Source organism: Crocodylus siamensis, chromosome 2 (genome assembly GCF_052110815.1).
Source record: "Crocodylus siamensis isolate JL-2025a chromosome 2, ASM5211081v1, whole genome shotgun sequence".
In the NCBI taxonomy this organism is placed as follows: domain Eukaryota; kingdom Metazoa; phylum Chordata; order Crocodylia; family Crocodylidae; genus Crocodylus; species Crocodylus siamensis.
This window is the reverse complement of record NC_143396.1, coordinates 294,297,493-294,319,547: the sequence shown is the minus strand read 5'-3', so window position 1 is coordinate 294,319,547 and position 22,055 is coordinate 294,297,493. Positions and strand designations below refer to the sequence as shown.

General features: G+C 40.6%; 1 protein-coding gene across 2 annotated transcripts in view; it reads left to right on the top strand.

Annotated features, from left to right (window-relative positions):
• Positions 1-22,038, top strand: part of POLE2 (DNA polymerase epsilon 2, accessory subunit) — a 30,153-nt gene extending 8,115 nt beyond the window's left edge. For both annotated transcript variants that reach the window (XM_090034436.1, XM_090034437.1), the window contains exons 6-19: positions 2,126-2,200; positions 3,155-3,238; positions 4,631-4,687; positions 5,069-5,117; positions 5,906-5,978; positions 7,664-7,836; positions 10,277-10,366; positions 10,592-10,646; positions 14,482-14,541; positions 14,649-14,726; positions 15,264-15,372; positions 17,375-17,551; positions 17,772-17,839; positions 18,956-22,038. In XM_090034436.1, coding sequence (XP_089890562.1) covers positions 2,126-2,200; positions 3,155-3,238; positions 4,631-4,687; positions 5,069-5,117; positions 5,906-5,978; positions 7,664-7,836; positions 10,277-10,366; positions 10,592-10,646; positions 14,482-14,541; positions 14,649-14,726; positions 15,264-15,372; positions 17,375-17,551; positions 17,772-17,839; positions 18,956-18,974 — 1,167 coding nt within the window. In that variant the 3' untranslated portion in view covers positions 18,975-22,038. The remainder of the gene's footprint in view (positions 1-2,125; positions 2,201-3,154; positions 3,239-4,630; positions 4,688-5,068; positions 5,118-5,905; positions 5,979-7,663; positions 7,837-10,276; positions 10,367-10,591; positions 10,647-14,481; positions 14,542-14,648; positions 14,727-15,263; positions 15,373-17,374; positions 17,552-17,771; positions 17,840-18,955) is intronic.
• The last annotated feature ends 17 nt before the right edge of the window (positions 22,039-22,055 follow it).

Genomic DNA, 22,055 nt, shown 5'->3' with positions numbered 1-22,055 from the left:
GACAAGCCAGATTAGGAAGCCAATAGGTCAGTCTGGGAGCAGGGTTTAGCAACAGGCCAAGTCCGGAGGCCAGGAGATCAAGCAGAGAGTCAGAGCATAAGCCAAAGAGAGCAGCAAAGTGGTCTGGGTTCGAGTTGAGCCCTGTTGCCCTTCCACTTCCTGCGTAGGGGTTTATATGGGGAAAGTGGAAGATTGGCTGATGCCAACCAGCCACTCTGGTGGGGTTAGGCCCTGCTGGAGGTTTCAGCCCATCTTGAATCAGTTTTGTCAATCAGCCATAGGGTAGCAGCCTGGGAAGCGCAGCCATGTTGGACAGGTTGAGGCCCCAAGTTCGAGGCCATGGCCTGATAATAACAAGCTTCATGTCCAGATGACATGGCAGCCTGCACCTTGGTTGGTAATAACAGGTCCCAGAATTACTAACTAATTTCAGCTAGTAGTGCAGGATCCACTCTGTCACCACCTGATGGGACTCGTACAACGTGCTTCATTTGGACTTATTGGAAGCTTTAAGTAATGCAGATGGACTAATCTGAATCAGGAAAATTTGTGCATGTGAGTGTACTCTGTAGGCTCCATGAACTGTACTTAATACAGCTCAACACACTGGTTCTCATCTGTGTGGTTCTAGGTGATACGGAACAGAGGCCATCATTTTTCATAGGCAAGATCATGATATTTGCAGTAGACTGGGGACCATTTTCCTCATAGTGATTGAATCCTGGAAGCAAGGTGTTTTCAGTAGATGGCTTTGGCAATGGAACCTGCTCCTTCTTGTTTATCAGATCTCTGAACAGATTACCTGATTTAATTAAGTCCAAGATGACCCCCCAGTAATTTGATTCTGTACATAGAAAATGTATAAATTTGTTTATAATTTTCCAGGTATAGAATCTAAGTTTTAGAAAGTCCTCTTAAGTCCCTCCCATAGCTACAGCAGGGAAAGCAGCGGGCAGGCGGCTGGGGTGGGGAGAGTCCCTTGTTGTCTCTTCCCCACCCTGACTTCGTCCTCCTGCAGCCTGCCCCTTACCCCATACCCACGGTGCCTATACTCTCTGCTGCATGCCCCCCCATGCCTGCCTCCTGTAGCCTTTGCCCCCCTGCTTCTTACAGCCTCTGCCCCACCCCCGTCAGACATGGCCCTAGTTCCATTCCCCAAGCATGGAGCACAGGGAAATGCAGCCCTTGCCTGGCCCCGCAGCAGTGTCCTGGGGTCAGAACTGCACCATTCCTGGTTGGCTGGGCAGGAGATGAAGTTTCCATATGCTCCATGCCCCAGGGGTGAATGGAGCTGGAGCCGTGCCCAACTGTAAGGAGGGGGAGAGGGGGTAGAGGCTGCAAGGGCAGGCTGGGGGAAGGAGGAGGGCTGGAGTCAAACTGCAGCAGCCTCCTGCCCCCCTTCCTCCACTCTGTACACATAACCAAGATGGGGGGTGGGGGGTAATCATCTTGGATTTGAGTAAATATGGTAATCTTTAAATTGAGAAATATTTTACTTATTTTTAGTCTGGCATTCATTAACCTGTGGATTGTTAATGTGGTTTGGTTTGTGATGCGATGCAAACTATTTGAATTTTTTTTAGGGGGGGAATGAATTTATTTTTTGCTACGCTTATTTTCATCAAGCGTTTAAAAATGTTCAGCTGCATACAGGCCATATAAACCAAAGAATGATGCTGTGATACTGATAAATTTTCTTTATGCTCTTTGCAATTTAATTTAAAAAATGTCGCGTGGTAAATGTCAATCCCAGTTGTTCAAACATGTCTGTGGTTAACTTTCTAAAACATAAGCCCCTTATGCATTTACTGCTTCTCTTACATGGGTCTCTATATATCATTTAGCATATAGGGAGGGGCCTGTTCCCCAACTGGGGACTCCTAATTATAAATGACGCATCTTGTATGGCTTTAAAAAGTTACCTCCCAAACCTGTGCTTCATTAACTGGTCGGTGTTATGGTTTGTTATTTGGAAGTAAATCCTTAATTAAATGTATTGTGTTCTCTAGATCAAAAGTGGTTGTTTAAAATGGAATAAAGGTAATATTTTGCATAACTTTCCTAGTGAATCCTTTTTTGGTGGTGATCATTTTTAACTAGATTACATTAATCTTGGTTTATTTAGAGGACTCGTAGACATGAGTTGTTTACTCCCTCTGTGATTGGTGCTCAACCTGATGACAGCAGGAACAAATTCCAGGTAAAAAATAGTATTTTCTTGGGGTGACACAGGAATGTGATGGATGATGTGATACGTTACATTCCCCCTTGGTACCTACATTTTAATCCCAGTATACGGAGAGTAAGTGAAGATGAGTTTAATTATTGTCTTGGTCAGCGTGATGGAAAAATTCATAACTGGGCACAATTCAGCACAAAGAGCAGGCTTTTAACAGGAAGCAAAGAGAAGTGCTTCCATTATACTTGTTTTTTACCACCCATTTCTCCTTTTTAAAAGCACTGTGTTCACAAATTCAGAGCTATTGGAGCTTCAGGTAGAGGTGGTATCTTTTATTAGACCAACAAAATAATTGGGGAAAAAACTGTTCTTTGCAAGCTTTTGGGCACAAACGCCCTTCTTCAGGTCTGAAGAAGGGTGCTTGTGCCCAAAAGTTTGCAAAGAACATTTTTTTCCAACTATTTAGTTGGTCTAGTAAAAGAGATCACCTCTACCCAAAGAACCTTGTTGTCTTAGGTCTTTAGACCATCACAGTTACTGTTAACAGCAGCAGATTCTCCCAATGCCTGAGATGGGCGTTTGTGCCCAAAAGCTTGCAGATAACTTTTTTTCAACTATTTAGTTGATCTAATAAAGGATATCACATTTATCCAAATAACCTTGTCTTGCTACTGTTGACACATTTATTCAGTGGCAGGATTTGGCCCAATGTATTCCATTTTAGTCCATTTTTTAAATAAATGTCTCCTATTTCCTTATTTTTGATGCATGCTTAAAGGTTTTCTCCCCTTAATTCTGTGTATTTGACACTGAGAAATGTATCCTCACACTTCTAATAAGTCCGAGCCATATAATAACTAACTTAAGTATGTAAGTTGCAGCATGCACTATATAGCAACTTAGTTTCCTTACTTAAGAACAGGTTTATGAAAGGTATTATTTAAATCTCTTCTTATTTACTGTCTTTGTTTCCAGCTTAAAACAATAGAATCTCTGCTTGGCAATACAGCTAAAATTGGGGAAGTGATTGTTCTAGGAATGATAACCCAGCTGAAGGAGGTAGGTCACACTTTATTGGGACTCTTTTGAGTTGCTCTGCTTTCAGTAAACTACGGAAGTTTTATGAGATGGCCTAAATACATCACTGATATCTTGATTTTGTTCCTACTTAGGTAAATGGCAAAACTCTCACTGACTTTCGTAACACCAGTCCTTTAAATAGGACACTTTCTTAGGAAGCATTAATAATTTATGTAAGAGGATAATTATTTTTCTCTTCAGAATACAGAGCACATCAACTTAATGTAAATTTGATTAGTAAGTTATCACCAGTTATTAGAGCTATTTTAATTTTATCTACAGAACCTTGAAATATGTTTTTGTGAACTTTTCAGTGCATATGCATACACAATTTGATTTAGAGAAGAAACAAAAATCAAAATACCTTCTCTCTGCAGCAGTTAAAGGGTAAACTTATAAATAAAATATTTTATCAGATAAGTTGTTTTGATTCTCTAATTTCACAATGTTTTAAAAATAAGCTCATTTGTTTAAATCATTCCTAGATGCATAAGCTGGAAGCCTATTCTGATATGTGTTTTTCAAAGCTCTAGTCAAATTGAAACTGAAGTGTTTTCTAAATGTAAATAACCTACAGGCTTTCTCTTGACTAAATTCAATAAGTATTTTCTCCTTTATAGGGGCCAAAACCATAAAATATGAGTGCTATGCTTAAAACAGCTCTGGTTCTGTCTCTAAGACAATATTTTGGCTAATGGCGGAGCTGTACAGTTGAAGGCTTGGTTTTGGGAACTGGCTTGTTTTTCATGGACTAACACAATAGCAAATCATTTTTTATTTTTTTATGAAGAAGCCAGGGATAGATTTTTTTTTTTTTTTTTCCTGGCTGGGTAATCCATTTTTTGAAAATGGTTTGGAAGGTTGAGTGTGATATCTCCTTTGTCCAACATTTAAATAAAGGGAATTTGCCAATTAGTAAACAGTGGTTAGTTACATGTTGTTCTATGAACAAAGGGACAGGAGTCTATGTAATGTTAAATCTATCTCCCTCGTTGAGATTGCATTCATGCCTTAAAACCATATTTGTTTATTTTCTGTGTCTAATTTTTCATAAACTCCATAGACATTGTTTATGATACAGCATTTAATAATCTCTTTTTTCTAGTTAGCTGAAATTATAACTTGTAAACTAGCAAGTCATACCTACCAAATGTAGGGGAAAGATTGATTTTCTCCTAATGTCTTTTCTGGCATGTAACTAAATGGTACTTGCTGGGAAATTATATCTAATTTGCTTCTCTTTGATTCTGGAAGATTCCAACATAGTGTGCACTTCATTTTGCATCTTTCTAGAAAATGATAGCATATTTATATTGACCCAGTGGTATAGAATGTGGATTTAATACTGGGGGTTTTTGTTTTGTTTTGTAGGGAAAATTTTTTTTGGAAGATCCTACAGGGGTTGTCCAGCTGGAGCTTAGTAAAGCAATATCCTTTAGATGTCACTTTAGGGTTTAAGAAAATTTCAGGGAAAAATGCTGCAAAATGATATAATTTGGAAATTACTTTTTAAAGGATATGTTTTGCTGCAAACTTACCTTTTCCCCATGCTAGTAACTGAGTTGCTATAGTTAAAAAATATTTCAGAAAGGACCTTTTGCCATGTGTTAGAATTCACCTTCCTATTCCCATGAGATTTATCCTGCCAGCTACCAGATGATCACTTGAGTCTTGTGCAGCCTCCAGTGTTTCTGGCCTTATTTACACCAAAACAAAACAAACTTTAGTTAGAAAACCTAGATTTAAAAGGGTTTTGAAACAAAACATGCTCCCATATAACAAGAGTATCATTCCCTAACTGCTTTGCACCAGTTCCACAGCGGCTTGTACACCGAGTCATGCTTTGTTTTGGCTGAAGGTAAAGTAGATGTTTTTTGTTAATTATTAATGTGTTATCTCTTCTCTTTGGACTGTTGCAATAACAATATATTCTCGGGGGGGGGTGTCAAAAAAAGTGAAAGATTTATGTCATTGTTTATGTTCGTGGGACTTGTCCCTGGACTGGATGGGTGATTGGAAACTAGATCCTGAACTTGGATCTCTTGGAGATTTTGATACATCCAATTCCCATGAAGTCAACTGTATCTAGAGCTGCTCAGCATCTCTCAGGCTTGGGTCCTTGGTTTGTGTGGATAGGACATTCATGAAAAGAAACATAGTTAAATTATAAATTGTAGAACAAATTAATAATTGAGTAAAACATTCAACAACATTGAAAATACTGTGTTTTGTTGACAGAGTCCCAGTCTTTCAGACGTCTTGATGGGACTTGTTAGAAAGGCACATTTTTATCAAGGATTTGTATGGCTAGGGACTCAGATGTTTTGTAGTAAACTTTTATGGTGGCATGATTTAGAAATCTGTTGTTAGAAGGATTTTAATTCATAAATAGCTGTAACCCCAACATGCATTATAACAACATATATCGTATCACCCTCTTATTTTATGGTAATGTACCAGTATAAAGTTGTTTTAAAAACAATATTCTAATAAAGTAAATGGAAGATAAAAGAAGGGATGGCTGTTTGGCTAAATTGTCTTTCTTATTCTGTACTCTTGTTCTTTACACAGAAGGAGCAATTTTAAAATAAGGTACAGTGTCACTAAAGATACTAAAGAGTATTTCCATTTTTTAAAACCTTCTAGGTTGGTATGAGGATCAAGTATTTCATGTGAATGCTTTTGGATTTCCACCCACTGAGCCTTCAGCTACCACAAGGTATAAAACTGACTTTAATGATTTCATTCTGACTTCATATTTTAACATAGGAACATGGAGCTGGAAGGCACCTACTGTGCTATCAAATCCAGTCCCCTGTGCTCACAGGTAGTCATTTACTCAGTGAATTTCCCCAAACCCTCAAATACAGCTGCAAGTTACATTACCTGAAACAGCAAGAATACACTATAACATGCCATAGCTAAAAGCCGGGGAGATGAAGTCACTTTAAAACGATAATGTCTGTTTATAGATGTTACATTTTCCTAGGTTTAATTTGGACAGTAGCTCTCATGTGGGGACATCTGTAGTCCAAATTCAAATTAGCTCCAGTCTGAATTAACTAATCCTCATTGAATGAGGATTAAAGTTAATGTAGACTAGGGCAGTCTGAATTAGGCAATGTAAACTGTATTAATTAACATGTATATACAGCATTGCTTTTAGAAAAAAAAGGTCTAGGAAGTCGGATAAGCATTGCAAGTATCAGTCTCCTCAAGGGAAACTCAGTTGGGTTTTTGCAATATAACTGAGGCTGAGGCACAAAGCAACACCTTCACAAGGTCAAATGTGCCAATACCACCTCACCCTGAGTAAGTATCAGGTCAGCTGCACAGCACTGAAGATAACTACAGCATAGCAGTGCTTAAATAGGCTGATTATTGCCTCCTAATTACTTCCAACCTGCATAAGACAGAGAGGCTGGATTTGTTAAGGGGCTGTCAATGATTGTCCATTTAACCCTTAATTTGAATTGAAATTTGATTTTAACCACGTGGTGCAAATCAGTTAACACGGTTTAGAAAGCTGAGCATTTCTACAAATGGCCAGTATTGTTATTTGTATAGCATTCGATCATGTGTATGTCTGTCTTTTAAAAATAAAAATCGGAAAGCAAAGCTGGACTTGCTGGTCTGTTTGGATATGACTGGAAGTGTGTTGCATTAAGGGAAGACTTTCAGTGGCCAGTGGATAGGGCCACTTGTGTTATAGTACTGATGATGATCTAAGTACTATATGCTGATGCTCAAGCCCTGGCCTGTGGGCCAGTCTAGCCTTTGGGGTTCCCCACAGGTCAGGAAATCTGGCAGTGGTGGAGCAGCAGCAATTAATACTTCCTCTCCTCCCCCCACTGCCAAATTTTTAAGATTCCTCCCACCCCAAACACACACAGCCCACTTGGGGCCTGACCACATCCCCTTCTCCGCTCCTACCCCCCTGCACCTGGATTTGGACTGAGCCCCACTCCCTCTCCCTGGGAGATCAGGTGCCCCCTCTATGCAGCTGGCTTGGCCCCACCATACCTTGCCCCATCCTGCACACCAGAGCTAGTCCACTAGCTGGATTTGACATGCAGACAGACTGGGCACTGGCCCTCAGGGCCAAAACGTTGGCATCGCTGATCTAAGCCCTTTGGGCTTCGAGTTTTGGATAACTACTGCAAGGGAATGGGAAAAAGGGGATGAATATGAAGAATGCCAGGACCATTGATAAAGGATGACAAGGCAAAACTTCATGATCCTCTTTCTATACACATGCACACATGCAGCACAAAAGTTCATTTTCTAGTTAGGGTTATTTATATACCAAAAGTTTATAGTGATGGGGAATGAGTCAGAAACAGGAGTGATTTAGGAAGAAAATGGGATTAGCTCAAAAATGACAAAAATGTTTTTATTATGAAGGGCATATTACGGGAACATAAACTTTTTTGGAGGACCTTGCTCAACTTCAGTAAAAGCATCTGCAAAACTGAAACAACTGGAAGATGAAAATGTAGATGCCATGTTTGTCTTTGTTTCTGATGTTTGGCTGGACCAAGCAGAAGTGTTAGAAAAGCTTCACACTATGTTTTCAGGTAGGTGAAATATTCTGTTTTTTTTATGTGATTCTTAAGGAGGTTTAACCTAATTGGCTTTGTATAGCTTGGTGCCCGAGCAGTTTAAACATGCTGTTTTGCCAAGAAGTGCTAGTATTTTTATTTAAAGGTGTATTACTAAAACCAATCTGGCATTTTTAAACAGATGCTAAGAAAAGCAATCAGGACTTGTGGCAGAGGTGATAACTTTTATTAGACCAGCCCGATTTATTTATTTATTTATTTATTCTTTGCCGAAAAAGTCTTTAATTGCAAGCTTTCAGGTGCAGACAAAGCAATGACAGTCCAGTGGCCATGTAGTTACTGACTGTCTGCTTTTAGAGGTCTTGCTGTCGTCATCATGAACATGTCACTGAACAGTCTTCAGAGAGAGAAATAGAGGGAGGTCTTGTATGTGTGATATTTCATAGTGCCTCACCAAACCTGTGCCCAAACCATTCTCTAAGTCACGTGTTTCCACATTGGCTTATGGGCCATTGGTGGTCTGCAGCTGGTCAGCTGATTCAAACAATTAAAAGTTTGATGACAAGGGTGCACGGGGGTCTGCCAGAAATGTTGAGGGTTGACAGTAAACTTATCTATAAAGTTTGGGAACCATTGCTCTAAGATGCTGCTGCTGCATTTCACAACTGGTATTATCCTTCTTATTTGGATCACTCTCTTAACAGGTTAGAAAATGTTGCATTTTTGCAAAAAGTTTTGAGTTTGCAAACCTCTCCACGTGTCACTTCATACCTCTTTTGTTTTGGATTATGGCCATTTTGCATAGTGTGGTAATAGTGTTATGTTGGCACATGGAAAACTTTCCCTGAGCATTACGCCAGTTCACTAACATTGAAACATTTATAAAGTTTTGTTTAAAAAACCTTTACTTTTTCAAGTTCTGTATCCAGTTTTGGAGGCCCACTACAGAAAGGATGTGGACAAGTTGGAGTCCAGTGGAGGGCAATGAAAATGGTTTGGGGTCTGGTACACACGACTTGTGAGGAATGGCTGAGGGCACTGGGTTTATTGAGTTTGGAGAAGAGAAGACTGAGGGGGGATTTGATAGTAGCCTTCAACTCCCTGCAGGGCGGTTGCAAAGAGGAGGTAGCTGGACTGTTTTCAGTGGGGGCAGATGGCAGGACAGGGCGCAATGGGCTCCAGTTGCAGCAAGGGAAGTTGAGGTCATATATTAGAAAAAACTTTCTCACTAGGATGGTAGTAAAGCACTGGAACAGGTTACCCAGAGAGGTGGTGTAGTTTCCATCCTTGGAGGTGTTTAAGACCCAGGTAGACAAAGCCCTGGCTGGGATGATCTGGTTGGGGCTGGTCCTGCTTTGAGCTGGGGCTCAGACTAAATCACTGTTTCTCAAGCAATGAGTTGTGACCCAAAAGTGGGTTGCAAGAATATATGAAAGGGTCATGAACAAACTTTAAAAATGGATTCTCCTTTAAAGGAGAAAAATGTAGGAAACTGCAGGTTTTCTCTTGCAGGCTGGCAGAGTTCCCTTCCAACCCTACCAACTGTGAAACTATGACAAATATTGATAGCAACCTTGAAGTGAAGTGAATAAACTTCAGATTACATGTGATAAAGGGACTCTAGTCAGTGAAGCTGTTATATTGAGTTAATGGCATAACTAGGGTGGGGTGAACAGGACAATGACTTTGGGGTAGGGGAAAAAAGCGGTTGCTGCCAGTAGCTACATGATCACAATTGTGATTACACAGAAAGTGGAAATTGCTGCTCCTCTGCCCGCAGGAGTGCCTTTCTGCATCCCTATGCTACTGTACTGAGTCATACTTTTCAAGATGTATCTAACAACTTCGCTGCTTCAAAAATTAGATTAAAGAGTAGGACTTACACAAAAGGCTAATACATTACACATTTTTAAACCTACAGAAATATTTTTCTTTTTATGAGAGAGAATGATTAGGAGCTAAATTCATTTCCCTTGGTGTAACCAATTCATTTATAAAGTATTGAAATTCCCTCTTGTTAAAGAGGGGGGTGTACATATGTATATAAGATATATACAATATATCTATACATTTGCCTTTCATAATATTTTAAAGAGAAATAATATGCTTTTAAAATTGTGTTATGTTTTTATATATTTGGTATAATTATCATCTGTGATTTCTTGTGTCTGCTAACCAGTGACCAAATCTGTTCCCCTTGAAGGTGAAATAGACCCTGTCATTGATAGTGGTAATAGAAGATTTTCTGTTAATAAAGTGGTACATCTTAGTCCTCTCTGTTTCCAACTCATCTACTAAATTCCTGAATTAAAAAATTGTATATCTGCACTAGCAGTGACAAAGCACTGTCCAAGTTTCTGACCCTAATGAAATGGATGAGAAGGTAAGCTGTTCATCAGTGAGAAATAGTAAAGCACAAAGTAATTGTGACAAATGATTCATGTGTCTTTCCCAGGTTATTCTGCTGCACCTCCAACTTGCTTTTTCTTTTGTGGAAATTTTTCATCTGCTCCGTATGGGAATAATCAGATTCAGTCACTGAAAGGTATGTAAGTCTGTAGGCATATTTACTGCTAATTAAAGTGGGCAACATATTAATGATGAAAGCAATTTAATAGTGAAAAAAAATTGTTTTTAAAAGTGACAGGAATTTGACATATTACATTCCATTTACTATCCAAAACTTGCGTAAACCGATTGTCCAGCCAGGTACAATATCCTAAAAAAAAAAAAAAAAAAAAAGAACCTCTGCATTTTTTTCTGACTCTAGGTTCCCTGAAGACTCTTGCAGACATAATTTGTGAATATCCCAACATTCATAAAAGGTAAGTGTCCAACTCTTGTGCAACAATAATGTTTGCTGTGTGAAAAATTTTAACAGAATAGTGCTACTGGCTTTCAAAAATTAAAGACCACAAGTTTCTTAAATAGTATAGGCTATTTGTGATCATGGAGTCTTCCATGCCTTGAAAGAAGGCCATATCATTATTTTGGAAGTGTATAAGGTTTTGACTGAGCCTCTAACGGCTTTTTACAGTGATTGAATATTTGAATAAAAGTGAAACCAATTCTCTATCTCTGGACTTTTTTCTCCAGGAGCAGTCATGGGAATTAACTAGTTATAAAGTTAAAGAAATGGCTAACTTTAACTAGTTAAATTTTTTCAGCTGTCAACTTTTAACTAGTTTAAAAAAAGGTTAACTTTAACTTTTTTTAAAGTATAAGTTAAAAAAATTGAAATATGGCTTTCCCAGAGTTTTTCCTGACACAGCCACTCTCTAAGATTTACATGGAATGATATTTCTTTATTGAAACTCTAGGACTTCTTGTGTGAGAGACAGAGAATAGTGTGCCTTCCTATGAGAGATGGTCTCTTAAGAACTACAAGTCCCAGAGTTCCTTAGTTCATGCTAAAAACTAGAACTCTTGGTTTCAAAATACCTTTTATTAGACCAACTGGAAAATGGCAAGAAAATTGTCCTTTTCTGCAAGCTTTTGGGATCAAAGGCCCTTAGTCAGGCTCTGGTAAAAGTGTAGATGGTACAAGATGGTAAAAAGTCCCCATAGGTAGGAAACAAACTTCATTTTTGCACAGAGGGAGCTGAAGATGGAAGTCTGTCCCTCTGGGTCCATGAGAGTGTCTTTGTGAGCTGTATTGAGTAGCTCTTTAGTTCATGCTGGCATTTTCTGTGTATTTGCAGAAGTCAACAGGGCAGCTAGTTGGCTGCAGGAGAGGGAACAAGCACAAGCAAGCAGAGACATTGATCCCAGTAGGAGTGGGAGCAAGTAGTGAGGGTGAAGCAGATGATGACTTTTTTAATTTTAATGAAGATCAGAACCAGCAGCCCAGGGCCCAAGACGTTGAGCGTTACTTCTCATCTGTGACAGGGGTGTAGGTTGTAGTCGTGTTGGTCTGAAGACATAGGCAGACAAGGTTCTTAGGGTGAATCTGATATCTTTTATTAAACCAATTTAAATTGTTGGAAAACAATTTTTAAGCAAGCTTTTGGGTTCAAAAACCCTTTGTCAGGCTTAGGAAGTCTCTGCAGCTTGTGTCTGCTCTTCCTGGATGGAGTGAAAAGTAAAGAAGCCAGAGGCTGGGCTGGTGTGCATGCAAGACAGGTAGGTGGTGAAGATGTAGACTGAGGAGTCAGTGGGTGAGACAGGCTTGTGGGGAGGGGGAGGGAAGGGGATGAATAGTGGAGAAGTACCTGGGAGTCAAATGTCAGGCGGGTTATAATATGTCACAAATCCAATGTCAATACTTAGTCTATGATTTTTAGTATCCAGGAGGTTGATGAAGTTGAGTTTATAGGCTCATCTCTGGGAAGTGTTTGGTAAGTTCCCTTCGAGGATCAGGACTGAGGGACTGGAGAGAGAGTGGTTTTCTTGTGAGAAATGTGCCCCCACTGGTAATTGGGTAGTCCTGTCTTTGAGAGATTCCTGGTGTGCATTCATTCTGGTGCGCAGTTGCTGTTCTGTCTCCTACGTATTTTCCATCAGGGTATTTGGTGTATTGGATGAGATGTATTACATTTCTGGAGGTGCAGGTGTAAGATCCAGGAATGCTGATGGCTCTGTTGTGGGGTATAGTAATTGTGGGGGTGGTGGAGATGTGTTGGCAGGTTTTGCATTTCTTGTCATGGCATGCTCTGGATCCATTCGGTGTGTTCTGGGCCTGAGGAAGTTTGCTTCTGGTAATGAGGTTAGTGAGGTTTGGTGCTTGTTTGAAGGCTAGGGTGGGTGACTCTGGGAGGATCGCTTTAAGAATAGGGTCTCTTTCTAGTATGGGTTGCAATTGTTTGAGGATTTTCCATACAGGTTCGAGGGAGGGGTGATGTGTTATAACCAGCAGTGTGCGATTTGTGGAGGGTTTTATTCTGTACTGCAGCAGTTCTTCAGATGAGCCTATGAACACCACTTCATCAACCTCTTGGATACTAAAAATCATGGACTAAATATAGACATTGAATTTATGACGTTATATAACCTGCCTAACATCTAACTCCCCAGGTACTTCTCCGCTGTTCATCCCCCTTCTCTTCCCTGCCCCCCGGCCTGTCTCCCACCCATTGACGACTCAGTCTACATCTTCACTGCCTGCCTGTCTTGTATGCAGCCCAGCCCAGCCCCGGGCTTCTTTACTTTTCACTCCATCCAGGAAGAGGAAATACCAGCTGCAGAGACTTCCTTAGCCTGACAAAGGGTTTTTGAACCTGAAAGCTTGCTTAAAAATTGTTTTCCAATTATTTAAGTTGGTCTAATAAAAGATATCAGATTCACTTAAAGAACCTTGTCTACCTGTTCTCAGCTGTGGGAAAATTACCTGAGATGTCACCTACTATGAAAAAAACTATTTACGTGTTATAACACAAGCATTCCCTAATCTGCCCATGTAGAGTGCTTGTTCAGTAGTGGGGCTTAGTTTTGCAAGACAGAAGAGGAAAATTGTTGGATGTAAATTTTGAAATGCAGCTTTTGCTGAAGTGCAATAAGCATGTTTAAACAGTCTCTGCTATGCAGCTGAACAGTCTTTCTCTCGTTTAAACTGCTTTTCTCATTTCAGTCTAAGGTTGATGTTCAGACACTGTCATTATTTCTAATTCAGATGTATTTCATACCCTTTTGTTACAATTTTTCTTGTTCAAAAAGTAACAACAGAGGTTTTCTGTTGAAATAGTTTTTATTTGTCACCTGGCTATGAATATCTCCTTTCTGTTGTTCTGGTATACTTATATGACTGTTACAAAGTACTTCACATGGAGAGGGGTGAGAGGGATCTAACATTACATAGGTGCTGGTAAATTGTTATTCTGAAAACTGTGACAAGTATAACGTTGTTTTCAGGTAAAGCAGGCTGAGTACCAAGTAAATTAGTGGGCTTCTGTGTGCTTCTGGAAAAGAAACCCACTCATTGTATTTGAAAATGTAAAATGATGCTAAGAGGTAATTCACCGTGTTTCACGCTTTTCTCACAAATCAACTTAATTTTTAAGTTACTCCCTGTTTAACTTCCCTTTTAATTAGTTGGAAGTGGAAATATTTAACTTAAATCAAGTTAATTTTAAAGGCTGTTAACTTTTGACTTTAACCAGTTATATTTTCATAAACTTTTTTTCCCACGACTGTCTAGTTCTGCTTCCTTCATGCCTCCCTTGAAGCCCTTTGAAAGCAATGGGGGCTGGTCATACAAATTCCAAGACCTGGGGCCTCTTATGCATGAAAACATATCTACAGTCCGTGAAAGTAACTGAAGGCCTTCAAGCTGTGCAAACCCCACAAAGATTCAGAAATACTGATACAGAATTACCTCCTCCTCACCGTTCTTCCCAGCCACTAGTCTCATAAAAGGAAAGACATCCTGTAAATACCTTTCTGCAGTGTTCTTGTTTCTCAGGCCTGTCAAAGCCTCCTTCCCCAGTAGTAGGGCTATATGCCCTCTTTACATAGGTTTGAGGGTCTGGAGGGCTGGGTTGTGGGGGAGATGCTCTGAATTTGTAGTATGAATCTCCAAGTGCCTGGAGCTGCTCACCAGAACAGGGTGCCATGGCATGACATAAATTGAGCAATTTTGTGGGTTACTTCACAGTACGTTGCCTGTATGTGCATCATTGCAGATATGAGTGTAATAAATAGAACATTTGTCTTGACTGTTTACAGCAGCCGATTTGTGTTCATTCCTGGCCCTGAAGATCCTGGTCCTGGTCCTATTTTACCACGGTAATTTGCCTTATTATAGTTTTAAACATTTTGAGACTTTCTGGGCCTAATAAAAAATTGGTAGGATAAACACAGCCTTTATAGTCAATCTATTGCTATTTATTTAGGCCACCGCTAGCAGAATGCATCACTCGGGAATTCAAGCAGCTGGTGCCATTTTCAGTTTTCACTACAAATCCTTGCAGGTAAGCATGTAACTTTGATATTAACCATAGAAAGCAAAACAGTTATTGCTTAACTGAGTGACCAGTTGAAGTGCAGAAGTAACAGTCTTAAAATATGTGCTGAAATTTTAAACTGTGTTAGCTAGCTACAGCAAAAATATTGGGGAGTTAACGTTTTAAATATATTATTAGTCAAATAAACACTTTACCTAGAAACTGTTTTTACTTTATTCAGAACCTAAACATACACTAACCAAAAAAAAAATCTCTGCAGAAATAGTATAAGAACACCAGATTCTTTCCTCCCCCAGGAGTTCAGTAGCAGAACTATTAAACAGAGGCTTCTCATATGGAACATGTCCATTTTTCTGTCTAGAGAAAGGGGAGATGGGAGAAGTCAGGGTGTGGAGGTAGTCTTTTCAATGTAATTTATCTAATGTTTTTGCTGCTGTAATAAAGACAGTGATTTTGCAATATTTGATCACATCTTTCATAAACTATCATTTCAGTTTTCTAATGCCAGGAAAATTAATACTTAATTCAATATTATCTAATCAGGGTACAGTACTGCACACAAGAAATCATCATCTTCCGTGAAGATTTAGTAAACAAGATGTGCAGAAACTGTGTCCACTTTCCTAGCAGCAACCTGGATATTCCTAACCATGTAAGTTAAACATATGCCCCACATTTCTTTTTGAGATCACTTTGATTTACTATATTTAACATGGGGACTATGAATTCCCATCCTTTGACCTACACCTCAATATAACAATACCTCATAATAGTTAAAATATTTGGTGACTGAATGGTATTGTAAAGATGGTTCACTGCATATAATGGTACTATTGAATAAGGAATCTCTATAGTAAAATAACTAAACATTTTACCAGTGAAGTAACTGACAGTATAATAAGTTGTTTTTCACATCCTTCTCTGAATGGGTCTCAGTGGTGGGGCACACACACCTATGTACACAAATTCAGAACTTCCCAGCAGGCAGTATCTCTTAGTACATGTCGCCAGGGAAGTCTGGCTCCTAAATTAAAAGTTTAGCACAGTTTATCCTCCTGTACTTTTGACCAATTTATCAGTGACATTTGCAATAAAGCAATATGTGCATTTCTCTAAAGGTCACTTCCTTCTACTTCTTTTCCACTGAAAGTCTTAATCCTTTCTGTGACATAACCCCAGAGCAATCAAATTGTGACGTCTCGAGTAACGATTCCAATTTAATGAATGATCTGATGAAACATGTTCTAATTAAATCAGAAATGTTCCATGAATCATACTGTGCCTGAAGGAGTATGTAGGCTGCTGTTTTGTCTCCAAAGCCCATGAGGGACTGATGCAACACCCAGCTTTGGGGTATTTGAAGATCAGAGTGTTGACTGAGCTTGCATAGTCCTTTTTGGGTCATAGTACTGAAAACGTGTACATTTTCCTCTCTTTCCTTTGAGGCTTCCCCCTCACTTCCGTGCATATCAGTGGAGCTTTTGTCAACAGAATCCATTCAGAGGCACAAATGTACATGTTTTCATTTTCTGTATCCGTGATAAGCATGTCTTTCTCCCTTCTGTTATACATATTGCCAAAGATGCTTTCCACATTACAGAGCACAGCGCTTACCATCAGGACCTGGGGGCATTTTGGTGCACTCTTAGTACTGTCCACCTTTTCTGTCCATGTCATTTCAGATATGTAAATTATGTTTGTGTCCATGCAAAAGAAATGATTGGGAGGAAAGATCCTTGCCCTTGAGGTTTCCAGCGTGTGGTCCGCAGACTTCTGGGTGTTATGCCTAAGTGTGATCTGTAAAAGATGACTATAAAAAATGAAAAGTATATGAATACCCACACTTACAATTCAAAGGGGCCTGCACCTCCATTCAAAATTTTCTAGGGGTCAGCAAATTAAAAAAGCTTGAAAACCTTTTGGCACCTTCAGGTCTTGTGCAGTGTTCTTGAAACTGTTGAATCACTTGTAAAGTGCAATTCTTCCTTCAATAGTGCAGCGGGTGGGTGTTGTCACTGGGTGGCTGGTCCTAAAATGAGGAATTGGGCTCAACCTCACCTGTGACTGACTGACCTATGACAGGAAGTGACTTTGTTGGGTACAGCTGCAGGGGCAGGAGGCTCCTGGATCAGATGCATGAAGTAGGTTGGTTCCAGTGGCAGGCCTCCCAGCAGAGTGATTCTCACACAAGTGGCCAGGAGAATGGCAACTTGTAAGAAACTAGGTTCCTACTGAAGGGGAAGAGACTGGGTTTATATGTAGAATTTATGTTAAACTGTTTTCTTGTTAAAGAAAGCTGAAGCCCTGAGAGGGCCTGGACCAGTATCTGGGTGTAGTGTCAATTCTTTCTGAGCAGACGAGATGGGCCAGCAGCCTTACAACATCCTTCAGACACTGTGTGGTCCACAACGTGGCTGTGGGGTTACTTCACTAACAAGGCTTGACGCCAGAAATAAGCAGGAAACTGCTTTTGAAACACACGTGCTATTTACTACCAGTATTATTAGTTAATAAATAGGGAGAACTACAAGAAAACATCTCTTAAGTACAAAGTTGCTTTTTATGGGAAATTGACACCTGCAGTTATTGCAGTCACGAGTTTTGGTTTATAAAAATAGTCCAAACTAACGTCATTGTTTTTTTTGCCTTTGTAGTTTGTAAAGACTATCGTATCTCAAGGACACCTGACTCCACTCCCACTTTATGTCAGTCCCGTATATTGGGCTTATGACTATACCTTGAGAGTGTATCCTGTGCCAGATGTGATCGTCATTGCAGACAAATACGACCCCTTCACTGTCAACAATGCTGACTGCATTTGCATAAATCCTGTAAGACTGTCTTTATGCTTTACCAAGGTCATCATAACACTGTTGGCAGAGTGTGATATGAAATATCTTTTCAAATGAAATGTAATCAGTGAAATATTTAATATTAGGGGAACTTGGGTGCCTAACTATTACAAAAAGAAATCAGAGAGGGGTAGTAGTTACACTGTACCTTTTTGTTATGGGCACAATAACTTCAGGAATCCTTGCTTTTTTATTACAGGGTTCTTTCCCAAAGAGTGGATTTTCATTCAAGGTGTTCTATCCCTCCAGCAAAACAGTTGAAGACAGGTAAATATATCCAGTATATGACTTTATTATCAAATAACAAATCTGACCACTTCTGACTTCGCTTCCATTCTGGAGGCAAGCAAGAATAGTCAGTGGTTACTCCAAAATATGATATGGCCATGTAGAGTCTCCTGAGGGAAAGGGAAGCAAAGGCTACATTTTGTTTTCTGTGGCAGACATGCAACTCCCATTGAAACAAATAACAGTTGTGCATATACATCCAAGGGCAAGAAATGGCCCTTTTTAACCATGGTGAATTTGTATTGATATTATTTGTTTATAAAACACCACGCTATCTTAAAAATATCTTATACCACAAATATTCCAACATCTAGTGCACACTGTTTTATACATATGCAAGTTTATACATATATTCAGAGTTCTGAATGTCTAGAATTAAGACAGATTTTACAAATTTTTAAAAAGGGATTAGGGTGATGGTTAGATATAACAATTCACAATTAAAAAGAAAAGGTACTATGTACTTCCCAATACTCTACGTTCAAGAAAAAAAATATTTTTTGGGAATGCTGTTATGTTGTGTTCCCTTATTTTAGTCATGCAAGGTTTTGCACTTTACTGTGCTGTAATGATTTAGTTGCATTGTTTCTTTATTGTAACTTAAGCAAATTAGATCACAGTACTGTATAGCTCTTTCTGCCATATTTTGGATCAGGATCACGTCCACATTTTGCAGTGGGTTTGGTTTAGTTGCTTTAATTTTCAGTATTTTATATCTGTCTGTGAACTTTATAATCTAATAGTAATTGGAAAGTGGCCCAATCACAGCACCAGTGAAATAAAAGCACTGTGTTTCTTGGAGTTTACATTTGCAATATCTACTTTGTATTTAATTACTCACAATAAAAGCCTATAGGGAAATGTAAAAATTCCCCTTAAGTAGAACTCTGATTTTGTTTAATAAGTTTCCATCTGATAATAGCATTCATGCAGAGATAGAAAATATCAAACCACCTGACAGTAAACAGGTCATGTATTTAAAAACTCAATGAAACCTTTTAGGTATCAAAAAGTGCAGGGATAAGTAAGTCTGTTTCTTCAAAACAATGATATATATGTTTTAAAAACCTAAATGCTTCTTGCTTGTATTTTCAGCAAACTACAGGATCTTTGAGACTTCACTGACAAATGAAGCATTCTGTTCCAACATGCTGCAGTACTATTTTTTTTGTTTTATATGGATTCATTTTATAATAATTTACATATTCTGTACTGAATTCCAGCATTTTTGTAAATAAATACTTGCATAAAATAAGTGTTTCATAGGAAAATTATGATTGATAGGATGCCATCTGAATTCGTATAAACCATAGGGGTGGTAGTTCATAGATTCAGAGATATTAGGGGCTGGAAGGGACCTCTTGAGATCATGAGGTCCAGCCTCCCTGTGCCCAGGCAGGAAAGACTGCTGGGATCAGATCTTTGTAGAGGGCTGCTCTCTCCTTCCATACTGAAGCCTCACTGGATTAGCCACTCTGAAAAACTGGGAGAGGCAATCTAGAGCAGGGGTGGCCAGAGTTGCTGACCCTGGGAGCCACATCCGATCCTCCACTGAAGTTCAAGAACCAGAGAGCGGGAGGGGGCATGGGGAGGGATGCTGAGCGACCTGGTTTTGTTCCCCCCATCTCCTGCTAGCAGTTGTTAGGCACTGGCAGCAGGATCGGACTCTGGCTTTCCCCATCTGGGGCATACTCCAGGGTAAGTGGTGTGGCTGCAGCCCCTGCCCCAAAAGCCTGGCACCTGAGCCTGCAGTCCTGGAAGAGGGTGGGCTTCACCCTATTTCTGGAGAGCCACAAGTACAATGCCAGCCCACAGTTTGCCCACTGTAGATTTAAAGGCTGCAAAGTCATTAGCCCCTCTGCACAGAGCAGGCACAAATTGAAGCAAAAATGTAACTGAAACAGATCTGATTTTCTATTCATTCAGTGTTTCATTCAGAATTAATGCATCTAATGCAACATTATGTACGCTTTCAGTATTTTGTGTGACTGTTTATAGAACATAAAATGTAATGGTGTCAGTCCATTTTAATAATTTTAAATGTCAGAAACCAACTGTGATGCACTGATCTGAAAACTTTTTGATTTGTCCAGTATCTCTTTCTGTTATGGTATAACTTAGTACAGCTGAAGCACATGGAAACTCCAGTCTTGGACCAGTACCATGGCATGCAAGTACTGTGCAAACAGAGTAACTGTCCCTGTCCTTAATCCAAAAAGCGTACATGAAGGAGTAACAGAAGGCAATATTATTCTTGGTATGGGGGAGGTGGGGTTGTGGTGAACCAGGAGCCTAACCGTTGTCAACTTTTACATACAAATTACAGCAAGAGTGTGTTCATAGAATCATAAAATCAATGAGTCGGGAGGGACCTAGACAGATCATCGAGTCCCACCCCCGCCATGGGCAGAAAGGAGCACTGGGGGTGGCAGGGGTCATAAGACCCCAGCCAGGTGCCTGTCCAGTCTCCTTTTGAAGATCTCCAGGCAAGGTGAGAGCACCACCTCTCTGGGAAACCTAATGCAGGCTCTGGCCGCCCTTACAGTGAAGTAGTTCTTCCGAATATCTAACCTAAACCTCTCCTCCCTCAGCTTGTGGCCATTGTTCCTGGTGACTCCAAGGGGGGCCCTGGTGAACAGACTTTCCCCAAGTCCCTGCTGCTGGCCCCGATAAGGTTGTAGGCAGCCACAAGATCCCCCCTCAGTCTCCTCTTGCGGAGACGGAAGAGATTCAGGTTCCTCAGCTTCTTCTCATAGGGCCGGCCACAGAGGTCCCCAGCCATACGAGTGGCCTCATCTGGACCCTCTCCAGGTTCTCCACGTCCTTCTTGAAGTGCGGCACCCAGAACTGGACACAGGACTCCAGCTGTGGCCTGACCAGTGCCGCACAGACGGGGAGCAAGACCTCTCTGGACCTGTTAGTGATGCCCCTGTTGATGCATGGCAGGGTGCGGCTGGCTCTGCCTATTGCTTCATTGCATTGGCGACTCATATTCATCCTGGAGTCAATCGTGACTCCAAGATCGCTCTCTGCCTCTGTGCTGCCGAGAGGGGCAGCCCCTAACTTATAACCATAATGCTGGTTCCCTCTCCCCAGGTGCAGCACCCTGCACTTGTCCGTGTTGAACCGCATCCTGTTCAGATCGCCCACTTCTGTAACCTATCCAGGTCTGCCTGGACGTGGTCCCTGCCTGCCGGTGTATTCACTTTACTCCACAGCTTGGTGTCTGTCATGGGCACCTGCCCAGATGAATGGCCAGGCTGCAGCGAAATGGCAGAATGCTAGGCCATAACACAGGCCTCTGGACGGGTGACCCCTGTCACGCTCACGAGGCAGGGACGTCAACCGCATCGAACTGCCATCGAAGCAGGAAGGAAATTGCAACATAACTGGCTAAGCAGAAAACAATGGGGGGACTGCGTGAGGAAGGGGCTGCTGACAAGTAAACAACACTGGCAGGAAGGTAACACAACTGGCCAGTAAAAATCAGTGAAAAAGAGTAAGGGTATAAAAGGGTAAAGCCACGAGGCCCTGATGGGGGAAGTTCGAACCGTAACTTCAAGTGTCAAAGGGCCCGCGGACCGATCACCCGCAGGGTCACCACCCCCACCCCGAGCACTGCCTCGGGTCATTGTGGAGGCCTCCACAAACAGACTAACGTTCCCAGCCATGAAGCCGCTCCTTTTGTTTGCTATAGTGGTAAGCATGCACGTAAGACTGTAGCTACTTATGTTTGTGTTTGTCTTTCCTGTAAAAGAGATGAGCCGTTGACCAAGTCTGGGTCTAGGGTCTTGGCTAGCCGCACCAAGGTCGTCTGTGATCTGGAAAGCAAGGGGCCTTGACCTGAACCCCATGACTCAACGGATGTAATTTCCTGTTTAGCTGTTTGTAGTTATCTCGATTGATTATGTTTTGGTTTGTTAAATGACCTTTTAAGAGATATGAACCGTTGACCAGGTCTGAGACTAGGGTTCTGGCCAGCCTCACCAAAACCACTCATGGTTTTGAAAGCAAGTGGCCTTGACCCGAACCTCGTGACCCAACGGACATTGCTCCCCAGCTTTGATTGTTTAATTATTGTGTGTTGTCATAGATTAGTATTACATAGGAAATCATTTGCTTGAGTTGTCAATATTTTATAGGTTAAAGTCAAATAAATATTGCATATTAATCATAAACTGCGTCCTCGTTGGTG